Source organism: Calliphora vicina, chromosome 4, assembly GCF_958450345.1.
Source record: "Calliphora vicina chromosome 4, idCalVici1.1, whole genome shotgun sequence".
Taxonomy (NCBI): Eukaryota; Metazoa; Arthropoda; class Insecta; order Diptera; family Calliphoridae; genus Calliphora; species Calliphora vicina.
The window spans coordinates 98202031-98216107 of record NC_088783.1 but is presented as its reverse complement, the minus strand read 5'-3'; the positions used below and the strand labels follow the sequence as shown (position 1 = coordinate 98216107).

The 14077-nt window shown below is 31.4% G+C and overlaps 1 protein-coding gene across 1 annotated transcript in view; it reads right to left on the bottom strand.

Moving 5' to 3' along the window:
* Cngl (Cyclic nucleotide-gated ion channel-like) overlaps nt 1-14077 on the bottom strand; it is a 110865-nt gene that overhangs the window by 22576 nt on the left and 74212 nt on the right. Inside the window, exons 15-17 of the mRNA XM_065508473.1 lie at nt 2268-2471; nt 926-2169; nt 573-865 (exon numbers count right to left, since the gene is read on the bottom strand). Coding sequence (XP_065364545.1) covers nt 573-865; nt 926-2169; nt 2268-2471 — 1741 coding nt within the window. The remainder of the gene's footprint in view (nt 1-572; nt 866-925; nt 2170-2267; nt 2472-14077) is intronic.

The following is a 14077-nucleotide window of genomic DNA, read 5'->3' as shown; positions in this document are numbered from 1 at the left end:
GCATTTATCACCTAGTATTACAGTCGATATATACATACATATATGACATATTATGCAAATATTTCAGCAATAATCCCTACAAATTGTAGAAAACTTGTTTGTCTTATCATCATTTAGGAAAGTGTAGTAAGCAATAAAAAATATAAAATAGTTTTCCTGCTACACTCTCAACTAAATAAATAAATAATTGCACTACTTTCAAGTACGTTAAATGACAATAATAGTTTGATGTTGTTTGTAGCAGTGACATCTTCTAAAATACAATATTTTCATGCACAAATAAGCAGTGATGTGTTGTTATAGTAGTTAGTGTTGAAATGCATTTTACCGTTTAAAATAATATTTTCTGAAGTACTAAATTCGTATATCAGCATAGTTATTTATGTACATATCCATATATGGACTAATTCACAAATGCATCGTTTAATAATGTGTTGTTTTTAGTAAGGATATTTTCAATACCGAAGAATTTGTGGGAGGGGAGGGGTTGGTAGATCGGTAGTAGAACACATCCAAGCATTGGCTAATCGTGTGACGATGCAATAAGAAATTTAACATCGTCTTATAGTTACCTTTTATTGTTGGAACATGACATGAGCCATGACTAGTTCCGGAATGCGGGTATAAATCTGTGGGAAACATTGTTAGAGTGCTACTACTACTATTCATTTGAAAAGAATGGGAACAATTAGCAGTTGTACAACAGGTGGCGATCGATTCGGCTCTTAAGAGATCGGGTGGTGACATAACAGATTCCGCATAAAATGGCGGAGCATTGGTAGTAGTGGGTGAGTTAAGACTGTAATCGGTTTGATGTTCGTCTTTAGTGTTCTCGGGATTGGTGATGGCGACGCTGCCAGGAGGGCTAGAAAGAGTTGAATTGAATGTTACACTCTTGAACAGTTTACTGTGCCTCGCCACGTACCCTTCAACAGTGGGTTCCATCGATAGGCCTCTGCAATGTATTTGCGTTTGCATTTCACCAGTGGTACCTCTGTGCTCTCGTTCATGGCTGATTTTCTTTAGAATGCTCTTCAACTTTCTACGTTCGAGTGTTTCGTTCGATTCCGGACTTAGGGGTGTGTAGTCGTGATGAACCGTATCTAAGCGATGATGACGGTGGTAATGTGGACATTTCGACTTCTCAGATGTGGATGTATTGGTCGATGTGGTTGAACTGGATTCATAGGCTGAGAAAAATTGTGAATTTATTCCAGTCGCATCACTATGGCAGCGATACAGCGCCTCTGATATCTGGGCGCTGTTAGTTTTTGAACTATCCAAGCTGAAACTTCTGGTCTGTAGAGCCTTCTCAAGTTCGGCCAACTTCTGTCGTTCGTTTAAAATCTTTAAGCGCTTTACAAACGGTAGCCCGCTGTATTCGGGCGAGAGATCAAATACTGACTGATACAGTTTTGTCTGACTGGCAATAGCATTCTGTAGTGCCTTTCCGTTTTTCAGGGACTTTTTCGCCTTTTCAGTAACTCTTTGTTTTGTACTACAGCTTGCTTCAACCTGATCAAGTGCTGATCGCTTTCCTGTTGGAAGAATGCACGGTTTTTCTTTTCTCGAGCGCTTCTCTTCGCTTATGACCTGTTGTGGTATGCTTCCCACCGAGTAGATTTTCAAAGGGGAAGAGACATCGTCTGAGGAAGTGTTGGATGTGGCTAAACTTGTATAACTCGATGATATTATGGTAGCCAACTTTAGTTTGGACCACGGCTTAATAGGTGTATCTGTATCAGAAACAATTGTTGGTGTTGTTGTGGACGGTTTAACAATTTGGTTTGAAATGGTGGTTATTGGTTTGTGCGATTTATTGTTGGACCCCGCTAATTTGCAATCTACTCCTGTCTCCTCTTCGATTTGTCCGCATTTAACAACCGATAGAGTTTTAGGTGGTTCCTTTTTAACGTTGGTGTTAATTGCTGGAGTTTTTTCACTTGTTGACTCCATGACTATCGAATTTGCTTTCGCAGAACTGGCTGATTCATTCATATTGGGGGCCTGTTGCTGCAATTGTTGAATTCTTTGTCGGAAAGAAACCTTCATTGTGGGCTTGAATTGCGCGACTGTAAGTGATATTGGAGTAGTATTGCTGTTGTTGTTACTGCTGATATTCGATATGTTTTCTAATTTAGTATTAACATCAGTTATTACAGATGACATCTATAAGAATATAACAAAGATTTGGAAACATAATTCAGTGATTAACATATTTGTAAAGAACTTATATTTAGCATAAAAATAAAATTGTATGTAAATACCGGTAAACTAGAATCATTTACAGGATGGGGAGGATCGTTTTTTATCTTCAACTGCTGCAGTCGCTGAATTAAAGGGAGTCCCTCGTTAATCTCCCTTTCGGGCTCTTCTTGTATTGATTCCTGCGGCGATAACGTACAGGTTACATGTGAGTGAGGTGGAGATTTCTGTGGTGGTGTGGACTTAACAGCTCGCTCTTCGCGATCCTAGTGCAAGACACATAAAGACACATACAAAACTACTTTTAGGAGCGGGGATTGATACAAAAATTATAACTGCGTGACTTTGCAAAAGCATAAATAAGCTAAATCAAAAAAATCAAAAAAAATAATGCAAACGTAAAAAGCAAGCAAAGGAAACAATAAAACTTTTAGAAGCAAAATAAGTAAGTAAGTACTCCGTAAATAATAACTTTACACTATCTGAGTTGAATGTCAATAACAAAACATTTCATAATTCATCACTATACATCCGTGAAAGCGTTCATAGGCCACTACTCAATGTAATGCATGTGTGATGCGCACCACTGCTGATGACAGATACATACATTGCTTGAAGGTGATTCAGTTGATCAATTTTGACGAGAACTCAGATAGTGTAAAAGTAACTTGAGGAACAAAAATAATAAATATTTTTAAAAATTTCGTGCAAATTTAAACATTTAGTTAAAAAGCCTTTTCTTCCGTTAATTTGTTCTAGTATTTTTATGTGTTATGTGTGTGATTTCCAAAAAATGTGCCAGAACCATAAGTTTCGTTTTCATAAGTTTGATTGGTACTATTGAAATAGAAAGATATACATATGTATAATAAAATTGACAAGTCGATTTTTTGTGACCCCTTTTACGCTCACAGTATTCATTCAAATTGGGCAAAAAATATAGCATTTCAAAGGTATTTATTCACAATATATGTATGTATATTGTATTGAAATCAGTTCAGTATTGAAATATGTGTGTGTTGAACCAAATATAATTTATAAAGATTTATTAATTAATTAATGTTGAAAATTCAGTAGGATAATCGACGGCTTGTTCTTCGTTCATTACTGTGTCAATCTATTTTATTGTTTTGCCAGGCAGTTTCAATTGTATTTGCTTATTGATCTTGTTAACATCATAATTTGTTGGTGCCAAAATTGCATGTTCCCACAGACAATCGGAATTGTTGTAGTTCGTTGTAAGACTTGGGAATACTTTGTCGACAACGTGATTTGCGGAGATGGACATTTTTTAATCATGCACCTAATTTGCAAGAGTAAACAAAATTGTTTATCATCGATTGATAATATAAAATAACTTCTATAGTACCGGACATGTGTTGAATGTATTCCTTTTTTCGCTTACACCAAATCATTAATTTTTAGAATGAAATTTCTCATTGTTTGAACGTTGAAAATAAAAAAAGTATTTATGTATATGACTTTACAGTGTTACTCGCTATGCTTTTCTGAAGATTCCGTGAAAATGTTATCAAAATCGGTGCAGCCGTTTTTGAGTCCATATGGAACATACATACACACATCTCTTTTTATATATAATGGCATTAACGGTATAATGTAATAATTAGATTTTTACACACCTCTCCGCCCACAGACCGAATATTAAAAATCTGACTTTACAGTTTTACCCGCTGGGTTATTCTTAAAATTCCGTGAAAATTGCGGAAATCAAAATCGGTCCAGAAGTTTTTTATATATTATAGCGGTTTAATGTAAAAATTTGATAATGCCACGCCCCTCCGCCCACAGACCGAAAATCAACAATCTGACTTTACAGTGTTATCCGCCAGGCTATTCTGAAGATTCCCTGAAAATTTCATCAAAATCGGTGGAGCCGTTCTTTTTCTATTTTACACATATCCAAAAACTGGAGTAGGGTGGGTAAAAATGTTGAAAATTTAATTTTCAAATGCGAATATCTCCCAAGCTATAAGAGATAATTGATAGCTATGGTGTTTTTGGTAGTGCTCAATGAGGAACTTCTATATGTGTAATTTTTTTCGGAACACAAACGAAGAAATAAGATCGTTTTAAAAATGTAATATACCCGTGGTGTCTTACTTTGAGGACCCTTGGTCACGCCCCTGATGGTCCCATGAGGTCCAGTTCTAAACTTAAACTTGACAACACTTCCTCTTTGGTACAGAAATTTAGAAAAAATTTCAGAAAAACAAATAATTACAAAGAAATATCAATTTGACTTTTAACACTGAAAGTGGTTTCATTCTGAACGTAGTTTTTCTTTTTCTGAAGTAGCAAAATACGGAATTAATTTCACTTTCGATCGGAATGGAATTCTGTGTAATTAGAAATATTGATAATGGGGTGGAGGATAGAGGATGTAGTGTTTGTGGACATCCGATTTTTACTTTTCTACATTGAAAGTGAAAGGAAAAACTTCCGTAAGATGTTTATCTCACTAAAGAAAGAATTTACCCTGAAGTGTGTTGTGCAGTCCACTCACCAATCGATCACAAGTCTATGAGTTATGAAAGATATGTATTTAACTGGAATATATTTCCTAACTTCAGCAGAACACCTTCCATTGTAGTATCGATAGAACAGTGAAACACTGCAACAAGAGCTTTTAATTTCTTAATAAATTATGTTTTGTGATACATCACTGAGAGAGTGATTTATTCGAGAACATTTTAGGTTTGGGGTTGAGAGAAACAGTAAAGAAGAAAGAACAAACACAAATAATCTGGATGAGTGATTTATAATTTATTTTTTTCGTAAAGGTCAGCTTGTGACTTTTATTTGCGAATATGGAAAATAAATCGCAAAAATGCAAATCAACGCTTAAATATATAAAATTTATCAAAAGATTAATAACAATTTAAAAAAAATTCTCATTTCTGTTACTCAGACTTCATTACTTCATACTTATCATATTATTTCCATAATTTGTTAAAAATTACTAATAATATGTTATTGTATGTAAATAAAAGTTATTAAGAACAAATGAATTGTTTATCTCACACAAAACCATTAATAAACAACAAAAACGAATAAAGGTCATACCAAACCATTTAAATAGAAATCATTTTATAACTGTTATTTTCAGTGATTTATTTTTATCACAAAAATGTAAATTACAATTTGGGTATATGGACGAGTTATTTTCGATCTCTGGATAGTACACTTTTGATCCCACCAAATACAAAGCATTACCTTTGCGCATGGATATTTGGCTTTGGTATCCATTCGGCTGGTTGGCCGGGTTATCGTAGTGGATACATTTTACATTATTCGGTGCAAAAAGAAATTTTCTTTTATAGCGTTCAAACATTTGCGCAAATAAAAATAATGGGGTCCTTTTTTTTTGGAAAATTTTCAATCCTTGTGGTGGTTCAACGCACCCAAAAATGCGCATTTTGAGCACATTTTTCTGTAGAGCAAAAACGGTTGAATATATTGCAAATCTGATTGCACCAGTCGATTGTGCATCAAAAATTAATACAATTTAACATTTATTAACCAAGTTTTGTCTTTTATATCTCATTAGAACGATAATTACGCACACATTTCGATTTTTTTAAATGAAATTGCAAAAGTAATTACTTAAAAGCAAAATTTGCCCTTCTTAGAACAAGCTAAACATTTTTTTGGTGGTATTTTAGGTCATTACGAAAGTTTTCAGGGGGTACCGTTTCAACATTTCGAAAAAAATCGGTAAAACATATATGGACAAAGATATGTGGAAATACGTTGACCCACCTCAGCGAACATCCGCTGTTAATAACATGATATGACCGAAACTAATGGAACTAAAAATACGAAATTTGGTCCGAATATTTTATAATAATAAAAATATAATGATATAAATGTGAGAAAATATGTTTATTTAAAAAAAATTTTTTTGGTCAAGTTGTAGAAAAATTTTATGTGTTCGTGGTGAATATGTATGAAACAGTCGAATAAAACACACTTGTGTGTTAAAACAGTCCTCATGCATATATATTTGTGGAAATATTTGAAAAAATAATTGACAATCACGTGGAATTTAGCAAACAATTTTTGTCTTAAATTCCTGGCCACCACTGTATGTTCCTAATGAACTCAAAAACGGCTGGACCGATTTTGATGAAATTTCCAAGGAATCTTCAGAAGAGAGAAGAGGGAAACACTGTAAAGTCAGATTTTTTTATTTCGGTCTGTGGGCGAAGGGGTGTGACAAAATCAATTTTTTACATTATTCAGCTAATGCCATCTATATATATAAAAAAACGACTAGACCGATTTTGATCACATTTTCAGTATACCTTCAGAATAACGCTGTGTAGGGCGTGTAAAAATCCAATTTTTTTTTTAAAGAGAAGTAACACTCAGGCAATTAATATGCCTATATTAAATGTGTTACTTTCTTTGGAAAGGGGATAGAGTGTAGAGGTAAAGATGGTGAAAGGAGGGGAAAAGCTTTTTAATTGAAAACTCTGCAATTGCGCGTTATGTTTGTTATTAGTGCAGGTTGCAGCGCCTCTGGTGGTGAGATGGCGCTTTAGTCAAGCCAACAACCTTTATTTAATTGTTTTACTTCGGTGGCGTTTTAGTGTTACACCACCGAAGGAGGGCGCTGTGATAAATATTAGTTATTAGTAAACTAATAATTATTATAAACTGATGTTGTTGATTGGCAGCGGCTGGGAATCGAACCCAGGCCACAAATACCATATCATGCCAATTAAGACACAGCACCCTCAAATTTTCACGGAATCTTCAGAAAAGCCTTTGGGCAATTTTGAAGATATTGTGATAAGATTTTGTACGTAAATTTCTTTCGGTAGGAGGACGAAGCCTATTGAACAGTGTTGCCAAAACGGCGGTTTTTCAGCTAGATCTGGGGGTATTTTTTCCTCGTTAGCGGGTATTTTTTGGAAAAAATCGCTAAGTGCAAAATATTTTCAGTTGGTGGCTGCAAAATATTTTCAGTTGGTGGTTTTTAGCTCTTTTTATATCTTGTATTTACTTAAACGAAACTAAAATAATAAAATTTTACAAATACAGTTCCAAATCGAATTTTTTGAAAATTACATTAAGCCTAATAGTTATTTAGGTTATCAACCCAGACATTTTGACAAAAATATATAGTTTTTCAATAAATAGTGTATTTAAATAAAAAAAAGATGTTATGAAGTCTCAAGAAAGTTTTTAAATTTGGTAGGTACCTCAGATTTATACTCAAAATGATGATTTCCAAATTTAAAAACTTTCATGAGACTTCATAATTAAATTTAGTATTAAAATTTAATTAGTTTTGTATTTAAAACAGTTTTGCTTGATAACTCGTTTAATTAAAATTTAGCGGTTTTAATCAGTGGTTTTATTTAAAGATTTAGTGGATTCTGGAGTTATTTTAAGTGCAATTTGGTGGGATATATTCTTAAAGTTTTGGCAACACTGCTATTGAAACTGGTTGAAATTGGTCTATTATTTCACCTTAGCACCCATACAAATGTGCTCCCGAAATTGGACTTTATCGGTCGTAAATGGTTAATCTATATAGGTATCTACACAAATTATGCTCCAAATAAGTTTTATATATACTGAATTCATGTCACCCAATTTTATGATTATAGGTCCATAATTAGTCATAGCTCCCATATAAGGCCCGCTTCTGAAAATCACTTTAACGAGCTCAAATCTGTTATAAATGTTGGTATAAACATAAAATTCAATAGATATAACCAGGGTTTTTATCCCGGGAATTCCCGGTACAAATTTCCCGGGATTTTTGACAATTTTTCACTCCTTGATTCCCGGGATTTTTAGTCGGGAATCCCGGGAATTAAAAACTGACGAAAATACATACAAAACCTGTTAGAAAAGTTTTTTGCTTATATCTCGGCAATAATAGACCGTTTATTATTATAATTTATTTGGGGTATACAAATTTAAAAAGTGAATTCATTATTTATAGAATTAATTTCTTATTGAATCATTCAAATTTCTTCTTCAAATCCTAACAAAATAGCTTCAAAAATTTATTAAATGATTAAATTTTTCTTCAATTCAAATATAGTACAAAAAGGCTAAGACAATTTTTTCAATTATTTTTTTAAATGATTTGATTTAATTAAAATTAATTCAGTTTAAACAAAGGCTTTGGAATGAATCTAAAAAATTAAATATTAGGAATGGATTTATGTAATGAAAGGCTGACATTCTTTAATTACGGATTAAGATTTTAGTGAATTAAGCGCAAATTTTATTAATTAATTCAAAGCTCTGATATTTAATAATTATAACACTAAGTTTTTATATGAAATTTGGCTATAATATTCCTAATTTACAGTATTATTTTATATTTCGGGAATAGCCGGGTACCCGGGAATGTAGAAAAAAAATATCCGATTCCCGGAAATCAAAAAAGATCGGGAAATTAAAAACCCTAGATATAACATTCATATGGACAAAAATCGCACGACCTAATTTCATGGCAATAGGTCCATAATTAGTCCCATATAAAGCTCTCTTCCGAAAATCATTTACGAAAATAAATTATAGTGTAGTGTAGTATTATATGGACGGGCTTGACCGAACATACTGTCTTACTTGTATTTTTCAGCTTATAGCTTTTTTATAAGTAAAGCTGATGCAAAAAAAAATCCGCATTTTCATATTAAATGCTATAAAAAATTAAAAGTTCAACTTTAGCTTTAAATTTCTCAACAACTGCTGAACCGATTTTAATGAAATTAGAATTGGAGAAAAATTCAAAAAATTCAATAAATTATTTTTTGAATTTATTGATTCTTATGGTATGTTCAGTCTATAAAATATGTAGTAAATTTCGGTATGTTAGAATACATACCGAAATGGCGTCTTAGAATCTAAAATATATGTGAGAGGTTTATGAAGTTAGAATTAAAAATTCTCATCCTTCTAAGAAATTCCTAAAGCCTTTTACGGCTGAATATATAGCAAAAAGTTCTCTGTTAAATGCTGGATAATTTCATTGAGTTGGATTTATTTTTTTAGAATAATTGACAAGAGGTTGAACCTTATTGTTTTTACATTGTTGTAAAATAGTTCTAATTGCAAAACTTGAAGCATCTACTGCTAAAGAATGCCAAAGTATTTCTGAGAAATTTAACTTGGTTTAAACCTAGCTTAAACCAATATGTATGTTTTTCACTTATTGTTGACTTATTTATAATCTAGGCTTAACTAGGCATGGTTGTCAAATTATACCTAAATTAAAACTGTCAAAACACAAACAACTGAAAATATAAAATAAACAATTCAGCACACCCATTTTGTTTTGAATTGCTTTACTAACGACGCATCGCACAGTGTCGTGAGTTCATATAACGAGCTGTCAAAACAAGAAGGAGTTATCGCAAAGTAATGAAATTTGGCGCACATGTTTCAATTGGCAAAATATAATCATACCTAAAATTTGGTCATTTAGATTTCAAGCATTAATGTCCTTTTGCAGACATTAATTTTATTTCGTTCAAATTCAGAGGAAGCATACGCATACCTCAAAAATGTCCTTTTTCAAAAAAGTAAAAAAATAAATATTCTTCACTTATAATGAGTTAAATGTTTAACTATACAAAATATATAATATAAATCGCACCTTAAATTTGGCCGTTTTAATTTCAAGGACTCGCATCCTTCCCATATATCCTGGAACTAAATAATGTACTGAAAATATCCAAATTCTAACATGGATTAATGAAGAATGAAACTATTTCACTGGTTCAAGGAAACAGTTTCATGAATAAAATGAAGTTGTTTCATTATTTTTATTTTTTATAAAAGAGAAGTAACACACTCAGTCAATTTATGTGATGTCAGTATCAATCGCTGCCTTCAACACTTTCAAAAAACAATTAAGTAACACAATGATGAAACAATAAATTTAAATTTTTTTGGAAAAATTGATTAATTTGTAATTTATATTCATCCATTAGATTTGCATCACTACAAAATTTATGAACAGAATTTACCAGTTCACATATATGTGTAAAGCCAAAGTTTGTTGTACAGAAATTGTTTTTACTCTACAGGGATCAAAATTCGTTGCTGCTATCTTAATTGCAGAGTTGGTTGAAATTAATTATTACACCATTTTTCTTTTTGTCCTACTCGAACTTTCTTCAAAAACTACAGAAGGCCTAACACGAGCATGGCTAGTAGTTGGGTTCTACAAAGCACAAGTGTGGAAAATAATAAAAACTATAAAAATCACCATAATACAGTAATTAATTAAAAATACAAACATCACTCAAATTAGTTCCTTGTATTGCCAAATTTGTATTTAGCCAGTCGCAAAACTTATATTCGAACCGGTTCCTTTTTCGGTTACAATCGGACCACATCCTCTTTAATTTTGAATTTAAATTATATATTTTCTGAAAGATTTCCCTATTCGAGCTCCCTCAATTCCAAATAATTGTTTAACTAAATCTCGCACTTTCTTTTGGGCTGACACTAAAAAGTTAGCAATTATTAAAAATGGAGCAAGTAAGCGCAGCTAAATTTTTATTTTTATAAATTGCTAAAAAATAAGAAAAAAATATACCGGTTACTATTGACTTATCACAGCAAATCTTGTTTTATTTTGTTTTTAACATATGGGCAATTCAACGAGAATGACTTTTTCAAGATGATTTGAATGGGAGAAACCACTAAAATATTATTGTGTGTAAGTATTTAGAGCTTATTACAACATTTTATTGTGACTATATTTAATTTTTTAATTAAATTGGCATGTTTTATGCTAAAATTGCGGTTAAAACTAAGTTCCGAATTAGCATATAATATGAAATGAATTTGACTCTGATTGTTTTTTTTTTGCTATTATCAAATTGTTTATTGAAAAAAAATGTATATTTTCCATTAATTTTTAGTTTTTGTATACATATATTTACTGAATATATGTATATTGTTTTATTATAAGAGAAAAATCTGTCACGTACGATATTAAATTTTATTTATTATAAAATCATCCAAAGATTGTTTTTATTTAAATATAATGGAAAAATAAATTACTGTAAGAAATTAAAAGAAAACATAACGCATTTCACGATTCGAAAATTTTCGCATATTTCTACATGTACTTCAAAATTACTTCCGTTTTATGTCACGTACGATATACTCTTATTTCGCTCGATATTTTGGACAACAATGTTTCGAAAGAACTTTTAACATAAAGACCAAATTATTTTTCAGATACTCTTATTTTTACAAAATCTATCTACTCTATAGGCGTACAAATGTCACGTACAATGATATGGAATTGCCCACATGTAATTAAAAATAGCGTTAATATACTTAAAACTAGAGTTTCCAAAAAACCGAAAAAAACAGTGGTTTCGGTTTTAAAAAATTGAAAACCGATCGGTTTCGGTTTTTTTCGTTTTTGTGATAATTTATAAAATAGTAAGTGTTATAGTAACAAAATCAGTTGATAATATAGGAAATGCTATACAAATTTAAAATTCAAACTTGACTCGTTTTCAAGAGGATAAAGGAAGATTTGTACTTTTTCTTTTAATGGTACTTTTTTAAATATATTAAATTAGTTAGCTTACTATATACCAGAGAACGGATTGAAAACATTCACGTTTACTGCCCATTCATAAATTCATTGCTATTGCATTGCCTTTAATCGACAATAACAAAAAAATGCCGAGCTATGCGTAAATACATTTGTTTTTCTGATTGTCATATGAAAGAAACTAAAAACATTCACACCATTCGTTAAATATTCGTTGACATTTGTGTGCGTACTAGGGTTTGGGGTTTCCCGGGAAACGGGAATGAAAAATTTCATTTCCCGGGAATCCCGGGAATGTTTTTTAACTAGAAAAATAAGTAAAAAAGAAAATTATTTTATAAAATTGTGTCATTTTATTAAAAAAAGGAAAAACAATACATTACAATCCAATTGTACCCACATAAAATCAAAAAAAGTTTGTTAAAATATTTGGAGGTCACTTGTTATTATAAAATTAAATATTAGCGGTATTCATGATACAGTAGAGTAAAAGAGCAATTAAGTGTCACAAAATTTTATAAATTGTGAACGTATCTTTATAATTCGATGTCGATTAATATGTTAATGGGATTTTTAATGCACTTTTTAGATTCTTTCTTTTGATTTTTCTGTTATATTTTTTTTATATAAGTTACATATATATGTATATTTAAAAATAAAATTAAATTCATTTCAAAACAAAAATATGAAATTCAAAATTACCTCATATAGTTTAAAAAGAGTAAAGCAGTAAAAAAGTAGTTCTAATGTATTTTGTTTTCTGCTAAACTGCTCTTTTGCTACTTTGCTATAGAAGTAGTCTACATTGTGAATACCGCTATTATATCATAAAAATAATGTTATATGTCTGTCATAGAACTATTTTTTAAAAAAATTGATTTGTCAAAATTACTAATGCATTCAATAAGTCATTCGACGAGAAAACTCTTTCGCTTTAAACATGTATTGGCTTTATCGTTATTAAAACATTATAACGACAATCAAAATGCATTCTCCGATAGCTACTTGCTTCAAATAAATCTAGTTCCCGCTTAAAACTTTCAGCATTTGATTTTAAATGTTTAGGGCTTTCCTTTTCAATATTGATTGAATATTCTAATTGGTTTGTATTTCGGAAACCTCATCATCAACGCTTTGAACAGATCAGGGAACATTGTGGTCAAATAGACGTTCATACATTTGCTGTCCATAAATTTTTAACATTGTGTTTTTATATCTCCACTAATATTTGGAACAACCCATTCATCAAGCAGAGATGTCATATTTAATAATTTTAAATTTCCCGTTTTTCCCGGGAAAAAATTTAAATTTCCCGGGAATTCCCTATAATAACTTTACGGGAAATCCCGGGATTTCCCGTGCGGGAATATAACATTGAAGTCGGTCGTGATTTTTAAACAATTCTTTTTCTGTTTAACATATACATTTATTGTTAGTCCAATGAAATAAAAATGGAGAAAATCGGGAAATATTTAGTCCCGATATTATCAAAAAACTGGAGTAGGGTGGGTAAAAATTATAAATATTTAATTTTAAAATGCGAATATCTCCTAAGCTATAAGAGATAATTGGTAGATCGACGAGGTTTTTTATAGTACTCAACAAGGAGATTCTTTATATGTAATTTTTTGGAAATCGGATCCCAAATGAAGAAATAGGATCTTTTTAAAAATGTAACATACCCGAGGTATCCTACTTTAGGGACCCCTGGCCGCGCATCTGGTGGGCCCATGAGGTCGAAACTCAAAACTTAAACTCGACAATATTTCCCCTTTGCGCACGTCAAATTTTATTGAAATCGGACTAAGCGTCTAGAAGTTACAGATTATTTCCTTCTATTTTTTTTCTATACCACTGTGCAACACCAATATGTTAAGTTAAACTTGTGTACAGTAAAACTTCTAACATGTTGATATGTAAATTCATTCTATCATCATTAAAAACATTCACACCATTCGTTAAGTATTCGTTGCTTTTGGGAGTGTCAGTTTACTTTTATCGAAGACAAGCAAAACATGTATAATTTTTCGTTGCTCTCCATTTTATGAATAATGTCATGCATTGCTTTACAGAATTAATGTATATTGTCAACAAAAGGCTAATTTTATGTGAATGCATTCAAAAGCACAAAATAGAGCATTCAATCCGTTCTCTGTTATATACATTAAGTTATCTAAGACCCAGACTTGGGCACTACCAATTACATTTTGTAATTAATTACAGGACCAATTACCAATTACGTGTAATTGGTAATTGGCAATAACCAATTACCAATTATAAGTAATTTGTAATTGGCAAATG